At 34.7% G+C, this 15,735-nt stretch overlaps 1 protein-coding gene across 20 annotated transcripts in view; it reads right to left on the bottom strand.

The window, feature by feature from the left end:
* Nucleotides 1–15,735, bottom strand: part of RBM45 (RNA binding motif protein 45) — a 66,899-nt gene that overhangs the window by 37,661 nt on the left and 13,503 nt on the right. For 5 of the 20 annotated variants that reach the window (XR_006205566.1, XR_006205567.1, XR_006205570.1 and 2 more), the window contains exons 9-11: nucleotides 14,079–14,279; nucleotides 11,643–11,674; nucleotides 7,402–7,441 (exon numbers count right to left, since the gene is read on the bottom strand). Coding sequence is in view for 6 of the 20 variants with exons in the window: in XM_042949247.1 (XP_042805181.1) it covers nucleotides 14,087–14,279 (193 nt within the window). In the remaining 14 variants the exon portion in view is untranslated. The other 15 variants (XR_006205576.1, XM_042949247.1, XM_042949250.1 and 12 more) reach the window with 13 other exon arrangements.

The raw sequence follows: 15,735 nt of genomic DNA, 5'->3' as shown, positions 1-15,735 counted from the left end.
GTGTGATCTTGGGCAAGTTACTTCATTTCTCTCAAAGCACCTTAGATTCCTTTCAATAAAACAAGAAAAACTGTACTTACTTCATAAGTTTTGAGATGTATGCAAACCAATTAGCCTTATGCCTGGCAAATAGTGAGGGCTCAATAAATTTAGCTATTTTTCTAAGAAGCAGTTTTAGACATTTTGTTTCCCTCACTAATATTCATCCATACTTTCTCCATTATATAGCCATCATGTAGTTAGAGGGGAGGGTTAGACACTGATTCATACATACATCAGACTAATACCACTCCTCCAGCTAGTGACTGTTTCAAGTAAACCAAATATAATCTGAACTGTCCACAGCATTTGCACAACCACAAGAATGGGTAAGTAATCAACTTGTAGATCTTAGTATGGTCCTATGAAAATAAGTGTTACAGTAATAATTTTTCTTCATGTAAACTGCTTTTTCACCAAAGGATAAACCCTACTAGGCAATGGTGAAATGTTCTTGGGACATATTATCTGCACTTTCTAATCTTTTATTTGGCTTATTTATATCCATAGTCATGGGTAAATTAACAATATATGGATTTGATTTTCATTGCCTTTTCAGTGTTGCTGTCAGGGTAATGTTATTTATGCAAAATCAATATATATTCTCACCTTTTTCTGGCTGCATGGAAAAACTTATAAACCACAGGAATAATGTGCTTCTGAAGTCTGGAAGAATTTAGAAGTGATGGGGCTCATTTGAGGATCTAAAATTCACTGATAACTACCTGAATTTTTTCTTTGGTTATTGACCTGGTCAGGTTTTCTAATTCTTGTTGATTGGATATTCTAAACTTGTGTACCATTTCATAACAAATGTTTAAATTAAAATATATAATTGAGGATGGCACTTATTTTTAAGCTTCCTGTTTTTTCATTACCTTATTTCTGATTTTGAATTTTTAAAAAATGCATTTGCCAGGTTGCCTTTTTACTTTTTTTCTAATTTTCTTTTTTTAATGTTTATTTAATTTTGAGAGTGCAAGCAGGGGAGGGGCACAGGAACAGAGGATCTGAAGCAGGCTCAGTTCTGACAGCAGTGAGCCAGATGTGAGGCTCAAACCCATGAACCACGAAATCATGACCTGAGCTGAAGTCAGATGCTCAATTGACTGAGCCACCCAGGTGCCCCTTTTCTAATTTATTTCTAATTAATCTTATCTTTATTGTTACTTTTTCTAGTGTTATGTTTTACTCACCCATTTTCCCTCTTTATGCAACAATGGCTATTAATATGCCCTTTAGCATAGCTTTAAACATACCCCCCCACCCTTTTTCCCCATTGTTTCGCTCTTCTTTTATTGCATTTTTTGACAAAATAACTAGAAGAGGCCTTTAAAATTACTTTCCAAGTGATTGTGCTTTTTATTCTCTGGTTTTATTACTTTGTGATCAAAGAACAGAGCCTGTACAATTTCTGCCCTATAAAATGAACTTCAAGGGAATTATCAGACTGCAAGGATTGCTTTCAGCTTTTACAGTCTGCTCAGATGCTGACGTAATGTCCAGCAGATGGGCACCAAATGCTCATCCATTTCATTCCTCCAGGAATGAAGGAGGCCCAGAGGGTCCAGGTTTAGAATAGAAGGTACATGATTTCCTCGCAATTTGTCTTTAGAACAAAGAGGCTAAACACACTTTAGAACTAGTTTGATGGTTTTATGATCCCGGCTGTAAATATTATGAGCTGATGGGCAGAAGTTAAGACATGTTTCTGGGTCCCTTACACTGCCTGTTATTCAATGTTGCTATCTGATCAATTTGTAAACAATTCCATTTGAGGAAAAAAATTATATCCTCTTTTTTCTATATAGTAATTCTGCTTTATTATTTTTTCCCATTTATATCTCACTTCTACTTGATTTGTTATGATAGTTCACAGAACATTTAAGATCTCCCACAATTTCTACATTAAAGGTTTTTGTATTTCTGCATTTTAATCCTGTATTATCCTGCATATACTCTATGGTTTGTCGTCTTCACTACTAATTGTAATTTTAGGAGTGAATATGCTACTTATACTTTCTCTCTTGTACTCTGAAATACTTTTCATGTTAGGTGTATGTGGCAGAATTTGATCTAAAGGTAAGTGTTCTGGAAGAAGCAAATCACTTCATTCTGATTTTAGAATTTAAACAGTTTTGGTCTTAAGTGCTCTTCTTTTTCTTTTGACTTTTGTCAAATATGCAATTCCATTTTTTCTTTTTCAAGGATTTGGACAGGAAACATTCTGTTAATAATTTTATTATTAATCACCTTAACAGATTTCATAAGACTCTTAAACTTACATTTAATTTTCAAAGTAAAAAACAAGTTGTTGTTTTTCCACAAAAGTTTGGATTGTACCCCTCATTTCACCTCCTAAAAAAGAAACTGTGATCCCTTCTTGGTTCTTCATTAACTTAATCTGGAGTTAATAAACCCCATTTAAATTTTTTGAGAAAATAAATAAATTTATTTATTTAATAAATATATTTAATAAATATATAATTATAATATATAATATATATTATATATAATATAAACTATATATTATAATATATATTTAATAAATAATATATTTTAAATATAATTATCTGCATTATCCTAGTAGTTTTACTGATTTTAATACCCACCAACTTTCTTCCCTCATTCTTTTCTTCTTAATTTTGGTTCATTTTGGTAATGTAGTGATTATATTCAAATAATTTTTTTCTGTAAAGGGCAAGTAAGTAGTGCATTGCAGATCACAGATTTTTTTTTGTTACCTTCACACGTGGATGATTGGAGAAATCCTGAACTACAAAACTCTGCTCCATTCCAGCTGGCATTTAATGTATAAAACAGGATCTTCATTTAGACTTGAGCCTTTTTTTTTTTTTAGATCAAGATTTCTCCTATTAAAACTACTACCTAATTTGTTTTGTTGTTTTCTTTGGGAACACCTATTATTCAAAGGATAAATTTTTGTAACCAGCCTTTTAAATCTGTACTTTTTCTCTCTCACTGAACTCATCTGAAGGCGCTTTTTATCTTTTACCCTGGTGCTTTGGTTTACTGTCACATCTTTAAGCTGCAGGATCCCTTAAAGGAAAGCTTATTAAGCACAATATAGAACACTGAAGGCAGCTCTGATCTGGTTGATAAACAAGTGGTGGGGAACCCCCTCCATCTTTCCTTTGTTGGTTCATGAGAACCCACAGCGTTCTGAAAACCAGTGGGATATTCACTGGTCTTCATTTAAGGCTAAATTTTCTTTAGCACTGTGGCTACTTACTTTTTAAAATGTTATTTAATGTTTTTAATGTTTAATGCTTATTTATTTTGAGAGAGAGGGGGGAGGGAGGGAGAGAGACAGAGAGAGAGAGAGAGAATCCCTAGTAGGCTCTTTGCAATCAGCACAGAGCTTGATGTGGGGCTCGAACTCATGAACGGATGGCCTCAGCCAAAACCAAGAGTTGGACCCTTAACCAACTGAGACCCCAGGCACCCCTTATTTACTGCTTCTGACACAAATTTTAATATGGCTTCTCCCTTTCTTTACTCTCTTACTCTTCCACCCTCATCATCATAATGCTCTGTTGCACCAGGGTGGGAGCTGAAGCAAATATTTTCTAGTATTTCTTGCTATATACATGCACTGGAAAAACAAAGAAAGCCCTTCACTCTAAGTGCCTCAGGATATTGCTCTTCTCTCATACTGCAGAAGTGTCTGCCCCATTAGCCTCATGCTGATCTTGCTTTAATTCATTTAAGAAACAAAAACTTTAATTGAAGTAGAAGATAACATTTTAAAAATGCATAAGCCATTAAGAGTACAGCTCAAAAAGTTATCACAAAGTTATCGCCACGCTGGTGAAGACATCACCAGCACACCATAAACCCCCTTTCTGACCCCTTCCCATTCCATTCTGCCTAAAAGTGTATTTTGCTTGTTTTTGAGCTGTTTTATAGTGGGAATCATATACACATTTTTTGTTGGCTTGTTTCTTCTAGTAACATCATATTTGTAAGATTCATCCAAATTATTGGGGCACCCGGGTAGCTCAGCCAGTTAAGTGTCCGACCATGGCTCACATCAGGATTCTCATGGTTCGTGGGTTCCAGTCCTGCATTGGGCTCTGTGCTGACAGCTCAGAGCCTGGAGCCTGCTTCGGATTCTCTGTCTCCCTCTCTCTCTGCCCCTCCCCTCACTCGCACTCTGTCTCTCAAAAATGAATACGTTAAAATTTTTTTTAAAAAATCATGCCAATTATTACATGTAGCAAATTAGCTCATGTCCTTGTTACAGAGTAGTATCTCATGTATGCATTCTGTTGACACTGCATTGTTTCCACTTTGAGGTTTTGAATAATGCTAAGAATATTCTTCTACTTTTTGTATACATATGTTCTTATCTCTGTTGCTTACATGCTTAGAAGTAGAATTACTGAGTTGCGGGTAGCTGTATGTTTCAACATTAGTAGGTATTTGTCAAGCATTTCCAAAGTGGTTGAACCAATTTACAGTTAACACTGACAGTTTATGAGAGTTCCTGCTGTTCCAAATTCTCACCAACACCTGGTATTGTCAATATCCTAATTTTTGCTAAACAGTTGTAAGGATATCTTTCTAGAGTTTTAATGTGCATTTCCTTGATGCCTAATATGGATGGACATTTAATAGATTTAAATTTTATTCTTAAATTTACATTACCTGTCAAAGTAAAAAAGAATATTTTAATGTTATCTTTATAAAAGATAAGAAATTTACCCAATTCTTCCTTCCTCTGCCAGAAAAACAAAACAAAACAAACACACGCAAAAAAACTGTGATCTCTTCTTGGCCTTCTTTGTGAAACACTGGCTCATATCTCTCGTCCTTTTAGTTACTCATTTCTCAACGAGGACAGATTCAGTCAGGCCAATTGCAGAATCCTCAGAATCCGAGGATTGCTTTCAGGTATTTTTCAGCCCACTCAGGTGCCAATGCTGATCCAGCTGGTGGTCAGAAACGTTAGTCCCATTTAATTCCTCCAGAAAACCCAACTAAGTCCATCGGACATAGGATTAGTGTAGATGAAGGTAAGGAATTTCCTTAAAATACGACCAAAGTTCTTAGGAAAGATGGCTGGAAAGAACACCTTTCTTAAAAGAATCTTGCTCTAAGTATTCTACATCTGCTAATGGATAGAGGGTAAAAGATCTTTTTGGATCCCTTTGTTGCCCTTGTCATTATTCTTCCCTTTTAGGACCACACCCCCTCACCCCACCCCTAGGTGAATGACAGCTGTGGTTCTCTTGGTTAAGGAAAAGCTCCAAGATAGTACAGCTTTAGTGCCACTAGTTAAGAATCCGAATGGGGCTTTCAGTAGCTGTCTTGAATGATTAGTACAACCTTCTTATACATAGGATAATAAGCAACGTTAGATGATGAGAAGCTAAGGTGTCATCTTGCTTTACCAACAAGCTGTTTTGATGTGGATTCTGAGTCAGCCGTTTTTTAAAAATCCACCCCTTATAGCTTTCCTTGGTAAAAATTCCTTCTAGTTTCCACTATTCTTACCCAAGTTTCTATGAATAACATTAACTTCTTTATTTGAATGTTTCACGGGTATTTTTGCAGAAAACTGGGATAGGAGTGTTGCCGGTGTTTGTATTTATACTGCCTTTATTATTATTATTATTATTTTATTTTATTTTTTTCCTAGATGAGAAAACAGGTCCAGAAAGGTGATGTTGGTATAATGTATGAAACCTGCTCCCGGGGGAACTGGAGTTAACAATAAGATCAGGGCGCCCAGTTGCTCAGTTGGTTGAGTATCCGACTTGATTGCAGCTCAGGTCATAATCTTGTGGTCATGGGATTGAGCCGTGTCAGGCTCTGCACTGACAGCATGGAACCTGCTTGGGATTCTTGTTCTCCCTCTCTCTCTGCCCCCCCCTCCCCCCCCGCTCACACTCATGCTCTCTCACAAAATAAATAAACTTAAAAAAAAAAATCTAGAAGACATTGTACATTCCTATATTACAAGTAACTGAAAGTTACTAAGTAGAAGTACATTGCTAATCTTTCAGGATGACATAAAGGGAATCTACTTTCAATCCCCCCCCCCCCCCCCCCCCCCATACTTTGAGTTACAGCAGTGAAATAAAACCCGGCTAGGTGAAAGATGAGACTGCATTACAGTGCCTAGGATTCCAAGATTCAGGGTAAATGTGAAAGGGAATGAAACCTGCTAGGAGTTTCTGGGGGAAGGATTAAGCCAAAACAGTACTTAATGGTAGATGGGCCTTAGTAGGAGTTTGTGATAGTAAAACAGAGATGGGTACTATATCTCCAAGTATGTTCTTTTCTTGCCATTGTTGGCCCATTTCTGACATTGCCAATGCAGGTCAGCCAGTTCCAGTTTTCAGCAACTACTTCAGATTCTTCCTAAAGTCAGTCCTACAAGTAACAAATCGTAATCTTCTCTACTGTCCCCCAAATGTCACATTCTTAAGTTACTAATGTACTAATGTGGAAGAGGAAAGAAGTCTCTTGTGCCAAAGGATCAATAATTTAAGAATGTAAAAACTATTTTCTAGTGCCAAAACCTGATATAACAGACTTTACCAAGGATGAACGGAAAAAATTAAATGATGTGTTTTTATACAGCAGATCTTCCACTAAATAAGTGTGATTTTAATTCAATGACTTTAAAGTAGATTAATTCTTCTTTTAGCATTAAACAAAAAATAACAGAACCAACACAAAAACCCTTTAAGAACTCTGTGCTAATGAATGCTACCACCTGTGTATTACTAACACTGAAAATGATAATATGGAAGCAAGAAAATCAGTTAGCAGCAACAGCATTTACCTACAAAATCAGAAATGAGTAGAAGCAGGAAAATAAGAGTATAGATTCATAGGAGTATCTGTAAGTACTTTGGTTAACCTTTAGTGCTCAATAATTTCCCAACTTCTAAAGAAAACAGTACTCGTTTTTTCACACAGTTCCTGATTTCTGTATTTCAAATACAAATGATATTGCTAAAACAGTCTCCTGGTGCCTTCCTTCCACCACTTCTGTAGCAGTATTGTCAGAAAGGCAGTCTCCAGGGTGCTGCAGTGGCTGCAGCCTTACTCAGCTGGCAGGTTAACCAGCTCACGTGGACCTTGACATCTGATATTGGCTGCAATTCATACGAAACAGTCATAGGATTCCCTTCTCCTGTGATAAACACTCAAATGGATTTTCATAGGGCCTGGTAACTTTCTCAAAGTATAATGGGTCCTCCATATTCTACTGAGGACAAGTCTTTTCTACCTTAAATACAGTGAAAACATGGTCAGTATAATGAATGAACTGCAATTTCATATGTTAACTAAATATTTCTATCTGATCCCCTGGTTATACCATACCTTCAATTCCCAGGATCCAAGTGTTCTTGAGTTACTGTTTCTAGAAAAGGAAATAATGCAATCCATTTATTAGAATTCAGATATTGAAATGAAACTTACCTAATAAGGATGACCTTTATGTTATCTCTCTTTACTGAAGTCATATGTAAAGCTAGTTGCTATGATTTTAATAGAGCTTACTAACCACATACAAAAAAGATCAAACTTGCAGGTGGCTATACCTCTGGATAAAAAGGCTATATAAATATTTAATTTATTCTTGACCTCATTGAATTTTAGTTTTATGCAAATAAGAAGTTACTGAAAATTCAACTGCACCTATAAATCAACAGTTTTTGGGTGCACCAAAAAAGCATTCATTTCATAAGAAGATTCACTTTAGGATTGTAAAAATACTCAGATACATACACATATATTTCTGTACTCTTGTGAGCATTCTTTTTTCATTTTTTTAAACACTCATGATCAATAAGTACATCACCTTCATGCTCCTTTGTCATTTAAAAAGAATGACATATATACCCATATTTCTTTAGAGCCAAAATCTTTGATGGTAATTTATGAAAATAATTCACTTCAAAATAAAAGTAAATAAAAAATAAAATTAGGTAGAAGCTTTGGGTGGCAAAAAGCAAATAATTACCATCCTATGCAAAAATATCAAAAAATATTTGCTAATATGAAAAAGCCAGCCTGATACCTTGTTATTTGTAAGACTGTTTTTCAATTTCTCATTGTAATTCATGTTTAACTGATATTAAAGCAGATGCTTAATTCTAAAAAATGCTTAAGGTAAAAAGACTTAGGAACTTCTCAATGTCTTACTTTTACAATAGTCCAACTTAATGTCCAATATATGGAATCTCTTTAGGCTAGTATACTGAAAAGAAAATGTCATTGGCTACCCTTTCAAAATCACTTAGGGAGCTTACTGAGACACTCACCCCCAAACCTGAAAACTCAGTGTACCTGTATTTTAAACAAATACCTGAGGTATTCTTGGTAGACACTTAAGTTTAAGAACCACTGCTTTACCCAATACAAATCCTGTCATTTCATGCTCAGGGCCTTAAATAACATCTGAATGCTGTAGTTCACTGTTTCTGAGTGGCAATGTTTATCACCACCTAGTGGTAAAATCCCTTATCTTATCTCCTATCTGTTCATTGATATCACGTAGGTACCAAGTAAAAGAGAATAAAATTCAGAGAACGAGAAGATTTTAGAGTAATAATTTCCTTAGTATTTTGCATTAATTTTTCATCTACAGTATATATGCTAGAAGAAAACAGTATATATGCTAGAAGAAACTTTCCTAAAACACATCCGTTGTTATATCATTGCCCTGTGTGCCTCTAAAAACACATTTCACAGTGCAAATTATGCTCTTCTTTTGGAAATACAGGGACGGAACATATTAGCATATTAAAACCTCTGGGAAATTTCACAATCGAAAAAATCTGTGCAATAATAACTATTTTCTAAATGTATTTGACCATGAAAACTTCTTCCCTAAAGAATAACGGACTTCTCTGAAGACATTAGTACTTCAAGGAACATAGCTTGGGACATGATGCTCTAGAAACAGCAAATCTGATACCTGCTTTCAGCATCTGTAACCTACAGTAAAAGACCTGACAATGAATTTACAAGAAAGTTTTGATCAGGCTTTGTTTTAAATGCTATTTATATTTGAACCACATATTTGAAAGAGAAATTTATTGATCTGAATTGCTTAACATTTTTTTCTTTTTTTAAATTAAAGAAATACACACCTAATAAAAACTCCACTATGTTGGCAATTTTAGTAACTGACATATGCAACGCATTTAAGGATCTGAATATAGTATTATGTTCTTATACCCAAAGTGGATTTGAGAAGTAAACATTTAAGTGAATACGTAAGTACTAGATTATTAAATGCTATTTCTTAGGTTCTAGAACTTCATCTTAAGAAAAACATGACATTCTGACTTTTCAAAATAAAGTTTTAGGGCTCACCTGCAAGAGAACTGAGACATGCAGTTGGAAAACACAACAGACGGTTGCACTGTAAAAGCAGTGTTTCGTAGGCAGAGAACAATTCTCCAAGTCTCTTTAGAATTAATATGAAGGAATCAAGGAAATATATCTGCATAAGACACTTTACTGAAACCACAACTGTTTGCTGAAACTGGCTGACATTAAATGCAGCATGGACAAGTTGGAATTACTTAATGCAAATAGAAAATCTGGAGGGCAGGAGGGTGTGAGAGCTGAAAGAGCTGAATCACCTGAAAGATTCAGCTTCTTCTGTTTGACCCAGTGAAAAACCTAAAGACTAATAGGTGATTAATTGTAGGGAATCATATTTTGTTAATTATGAGGATTAACCAAAGATGCAATGGACTCAGGTATGACTTAAGAGAACTCCCTTCCTACTTTTACACTGTTTAGATTAACCAGATGGCAGGAATATTTCTGGGAATATTCAAACATCACTTGAGTGGTAGAGACTGATAACCTGTAGGGCACCATTTGGTTCCAATCCATGAAAATGGAACTACGCGTGCAGTCAATGAGCTTAGGATGAATAAGTCTACTTGTTCATAATCAATCAACTCTCTTTACTTAGGTTTTTCATTTTGAATGAGAATATTTGCTTTTGAATGAGAATATTTGCTATAAAATGTGCCCTTTGGGGAGCCTGGGTGGCTCAGTTGGTTAAGCGACTAACTCTTGATTTCAGCTTAAGTCATGATCTCGCAGTCCTGAGATAGGAGCGCCGCATTGGGCTCCAGGCTGGGTGTGGAGCCTCCTTAAGATTCTCTCTCCCTTTGTCCCTCCTGCATGTGCTCACACATACTCTCTCTCTCTCAAAATAAATAAATAAAAATATGCTCTTTGGTTCACAAAGATTCCATTCTCATTCAGTAAGCCCTGCCTGGGAAGAGGAGATTGGAAGTTTTATCTCAATTTACTAAAATTACCAATTCAAAAAAAGAATTTTCAACTTTTAAATGGAGAGATGTCAAACTATGCAATACTCTATTACGCCCAGTGAACTTAATCTTTTATTATTTTTAGTTTAACTCAGAATGTGAAAGGCATGAGGAGGTACTTCAGTGGTTGTAATAACTGCATACCATTTATAATATCTTTAAGATGCTGAGTTTCTGATTTAGATACACCTTTTTGATACACATCATTCACCTCAATAGCAGCTAAACATTTTCCTTGGATTTTCAAAATACAAGCATAGTAGGGTCTTAATCTTTAATCTTTTTTTGAAATGACTATTCTATCATAATCTGTTCTGAAATTACATGTCATATTTTTGCAGTGACCATTGTATCTTGTATTTATAAAGGGAAAATGTCCACCCTCCCGCAAGGCCACTGATATTTAATTAAACTTATCAACAACTTAAAACTTTTTTTAATCACCGTTGCTCTATAATCTTAAAAGATCTTTACAAAATTACCAACAAATTTTGGTGTAACTATAAAATATAGTCTAAAATATTTCTAATAATGTATTTTGGCTCTTGACTTAAAGTGTAAGTAGCCAATCTGGATGTGTAAGTTGAGCAATTACCATATTTTATTGAATCTAAGATGCAACTGACTGAAGGAAGCACTTTTATTTTGCGTTCTGTTGAGAAATAAAAACAGGTTGTCAACTATAGTATGGCACATAATCAGTATTAAGATGTTTCCAATTTGAGAAGTGTAAAAATGTGAAAAAATGTGCATCTCAAAATCAATGAAATATGTCATTTAGTAAAATTCTAAACACTGTTGTATTTTTTATTCTCTTCTTTCACATAAATAAGGCATGATTTAGTCAAGCAAAGAAAACTTTATTTCTGCTACACATAACAACATATTGCTCTAAGAAACAACTATTATATTAGTTTTAGCACTGACGTGTGGATTCAAAAATTCATGTCAACAATTCGTGCTCCCCAGACAAAACAATGTTGTGCACGGACTACCAGGTATATGAAAAAAAAAAGCTGTCAACTGTCCACAGGGAGTGCGTCCAGTCACATTTTCAGTCAGTCAGCTGAGGATTATGTCATTATTTAGTCTTTGTTCTGTAGAAAGAACACAACACAAGTATGAAAATCATCACCTGAAAGGAAACAGCTGTTGTATATAGTATTCCTATAATGTTAGGAATTTCCTGTATTTCAAAGTAACCAATGTTATCTGCTTACTTAATCATAGACGCCCCCAAATAAGCAAAACCAAACTTACTCAGAAGGATGATGTAAACAGGTACTGAATTTCTGGAGGGAAAATGCTGTGAATTAATATAAAATCAGGATGCTCTGAAATACTAAAATGTTTATTTTCCTCAAATAGAAAGAGAAACATATTTTGCACATCAAACCCAGCTCAGAATAGAACTCAATTACTTTCAAAGTTGTACTCAGTTTTTCCTATTTTATAGGTGTAGCTCACCTAATCCTAGGCCTATTCCTCAGAGATAAAAGGAACCAACCTTTGAGTGGTGCTGGTGTTTTCCTGAAATTAAGGAAACAAACAAAAAAATGCTTCCCCCTCCCAAGAATTTCAATTTCAATTTTCATGTAAAACTTGGTAAACTTTCTCATTATTTTATTGAACCTTAAAATATGTACATTTACTTAATATACCAACAAAGGAGGAGAATCATTGGAGTTCACAGTAACTGGAAATCTACAGCAAAAATAAATTTAAAAACATAGAAAGCTAATATAGCTGATTATTTCCCACTATTTCCAGCTAACCTGACCCTACTTTATTTTTGCCCTGAATAGGTACAACAATTCAATAAAGGGAAAAAGGACAGATTTATATTTTATGAAGAGTCATGCTGAAGTATATGCACTTCCTCTATAATGCAGGGAATGGGATGAAGGTATGCCACTTTTACAGGGAAAAATGTGGTATGATAAAGCTTCATTCCCATAGCACTGGATGCCCACAGTCTGTATATTAAACTTTTAGTTTCTGACCATTTAGATGAGACAACATCTCAAAGATTTCACTGAAATCACCAATGCAACAGTTTTAGTTCATACTTGCAAAACATTATTTTTATAAAGACTTCTGCTGATTCATTTCTTTCACTAACCCTATTAAAAAAATCAGACTCAGGAAGGTGAAGAGGTCTGTCCAATCACAGTCAGGTATCAGAGTTAGAATTCCAAGCCAGATCTTCTGATTTTTAAGTACAATATTTTTATATTATATAAATAATCACCAGGAAAGGCTCATCCACAAGAGTAATTCATACATTTTCCCCATAATAAAAACATAGTATTATTGTACTTTTTTAAGGACAAAGATTCTTTGAATAAAATAATTGCTACCTACATATTAAAATATCCAAAGACACAAACACATTTTTGTATGCTATTTTAGAAGACAGCTGGCTAACCAGAATTCAGGTCTTAACATTTTATTTGTAAACATTAAAAAACAGCTTTAAGAACTTGCTAAGTCATTTTCACTGGCATTTTAATATTTCTACATTGTATGGGGTAATGGGAATGAATTTTATAATTAGATAAAATATTTTAAGACATTTCTAAATTAGGATTATTCATAATGGGTCCAAATATTGCCAAATGCCTTCTAGGTAGGAGGAACTCATCACCTGACTTGCTCTATATTAGAAGGTCATCAGCACTAAGGCATGAGACAATCCATTCTGATACTTGCTAGTTGCCATAATTGGTCAGAAAGAAAATTGATGTAAAATGAAATCTGCTTTCAAGTCAGTAACTTCAAAGTGAATCTAAAGTGCTTGCCAACTGCTATCATTTGACCAGCAGTGGACTTGGGAAAGCTGGCGTGTGTGGAAACAGGGAAATTGTCAGCTTCCCCTGAAACTCAGAATTCATTTCCAGAATAAAAAAGTGAAAGAGCTGAACATTTCTACTTTAAAGAATGTCTCCCTAAGCCATGGAGACGTGAGTTGAATTATCACAGAAAAAGAAATTTAAGTTTGATTCTGAAAACTAAAGAAAAAGGAATTCATATGGCTGTATGTACCATTATAATAGATAAAGAGTTTTTGGTAAATTGTCTGGGTTCTTTTTTTTAATACAAATATGCATATGAGAATACTTTCTGAATGTGTAGTTTTAATGCACAAACTCACAAATTTAAGTCCACAAAAAACCAACATTTAAGTTCAAAAGTTCCAAAAACACGTATTATTTGATATTGCTTTTTAGGTATTACACTAGTGAGATGTCAAAACACTCTTTATAAAGGCTATTATAAATTAATTTATAAATCAAGACATTAATCCCTCAACTTAAAAAATCTTTAGAACTATTTCAATTTTAAAAAGTCACATAAGCATATAGTTAAAAGTCTAATGCTTAACATCTAACACATTCACAAACAAAAAAAGCCACTATTTAATTTTCTATATTGAAATCTGATTTTATTTTATAGAAGGGCAAAAACACTCTCCCAGTAAACATCAAAAACATTTGTTTTAAGTTTACAAAATTCAGGTTTAAAAAATATATTGTGAAATTAACCTGTGCTGTGGTTTTATCAGCCAAGCTTTTTTAAGTCACAAGGCTTTTAACCGATAGCTTCCAAATCCCTAAAAAGAAAACTCTATACATATTCCTCTGGCTGTAATATTTAGCCGGTATGTTTTTAAAATTCAGAGTAAAAAGGGCTTACCTCAAGAATCAGTAAGTTCTCTGTCGTTTGTTAGATTCTTCCCTTGGGGAATCTGCCAACATAACTTTAAGTCTGACTCCATTAAGGATCTTTCCATGTAAAGTAGTAATGGCATCATTGGCGCTTATTCTATCTGCATACTTGGCATACCCCACGTTTTTTCCTGACACAAGGTAAACTTCGATCAGGTTACCAAAACGACTGAAACAAAGTAAAAAAAATCAACTGAAATTGGTAAAAATACAACTGCGTAGGTCCCAAAATTGGGGTCCATTCTGGACTCCTTTTCCATTCCTCTCCCCACACCCAATCTGCAAGCCAATCCTCCTTCTCAAGCACGTCTTCTATTAGTCAAGTTCTCTTCATTCTCACTCAGTTCCCCATCCTCATTCAGCCAGTCATGATCTTTTCCTTGGAATACTCAAACACGTTCCTCCCTTGTTTCCCTGCACCCTGGGCTGGTCCCTCTTTAAAATATTCTCTACCCAGTCTTCCCAGTGATCCCTCTAAAATACAGATATGATCATTTCCTCCCCAAAATTCTCTTCCAGGGTAAGGACAAACTCCCTAACGTGGCTTGTGGGCCTTTCTTGACATGGGCCTTGTTCTCTCCTGCTTCACCCTCCCACACAGTCTCTCAAATTCCATATTCTAATGATCTCCTTTCACATTCTCTCTGTAGGAATAACCATCCGAACGCCCTCCTTTCTTCTATAGCTAAGTTATCATTGTCTATCAGGTCTCCGTTATACCTTGCTTCTTTAAGAAGTCTTCTCAGAGTCTTAAAAGTAGATGCTCCTCTCATGTATTTCATAGCCTGCACATTCCTTTTCACAACACTAACCTCACTAGGCTGTAACAATACCAACTTCAGTAGGCTGTAATATCCTACCTACTTGTCTGTGTCCTATATGAGATTAGCTCTCACAGGACAAGGACTATAATGTCTTACATAATACATTTTGTTTACACAATGTCTCTTGCACACAGCATGGTGACCACCTGGCACAAAGGATATGCTCAAGAAATAAACTACATGAATCAATTAAATGAACTACTGATATTTTATGCAACTGTTCAATGAGTTTCCTGGTGTTTTTTTTTAATTCACTAACATTGTTGTAAGGCAAACAGGAAAAAGACCAAAAAGAAAAAAGTTAAGATTCAAGGAGTTCTATTAAAAAAACAACAATTAACAAGTGCCTTCCCTTTTTCTATATTTATTATATACTCTTCCTTACAATCAGGTAATTGTTTACTCAACATAATTCTTAAGGTTCCAACAGAGTGTGGACAAAATAGAAGATGCTTAGTAAACTGTTCAGGTGAAATACTACTACAAAGGGAAAGATATGTAACAAGAATTTTAGAGGAGAGGTCTATTTTTTACCAAGAAACAAATGATTTGTCCATTTTATGCATGCAACTTTTCAAAACAATACTGTATGTTTTATGTCTTTAAAAGAAAATCGGAAATTCTGTGTGGAGACTTAGGATATGTAAATAGTAGAGAAGGAAATCATCGTATATTTTAAAAGGTCATATAAATAAGGAATTTTTCTAAACTGCAAAACAAATCATTTCTACCTGATTAAGTATTGGATATAGAAGTTTCAAGATTGTGAGAGGACTTAAATTACTAGTTTAAGTAAATTAT

The sequence above is a fragment of the Panthera leo genome, chromosome C1 (genome assembly GCF_018350215.1).
Source record: "Panthera leo isolate Ple1 chromosome C1, P.leo_Ple1_pat1.1, whole genome shotgun sequence".
NCBI classification, from domain to species: Eukaryota; Metazoa; Chordata; class Mammalia; order Carnivora; family Felidae; genus Panthera; species Panthera leo.
Note: the sequence above shows the minus strand (reverse complement) of the source record. Positions and strands in the feature narration are given on the sequence as shown.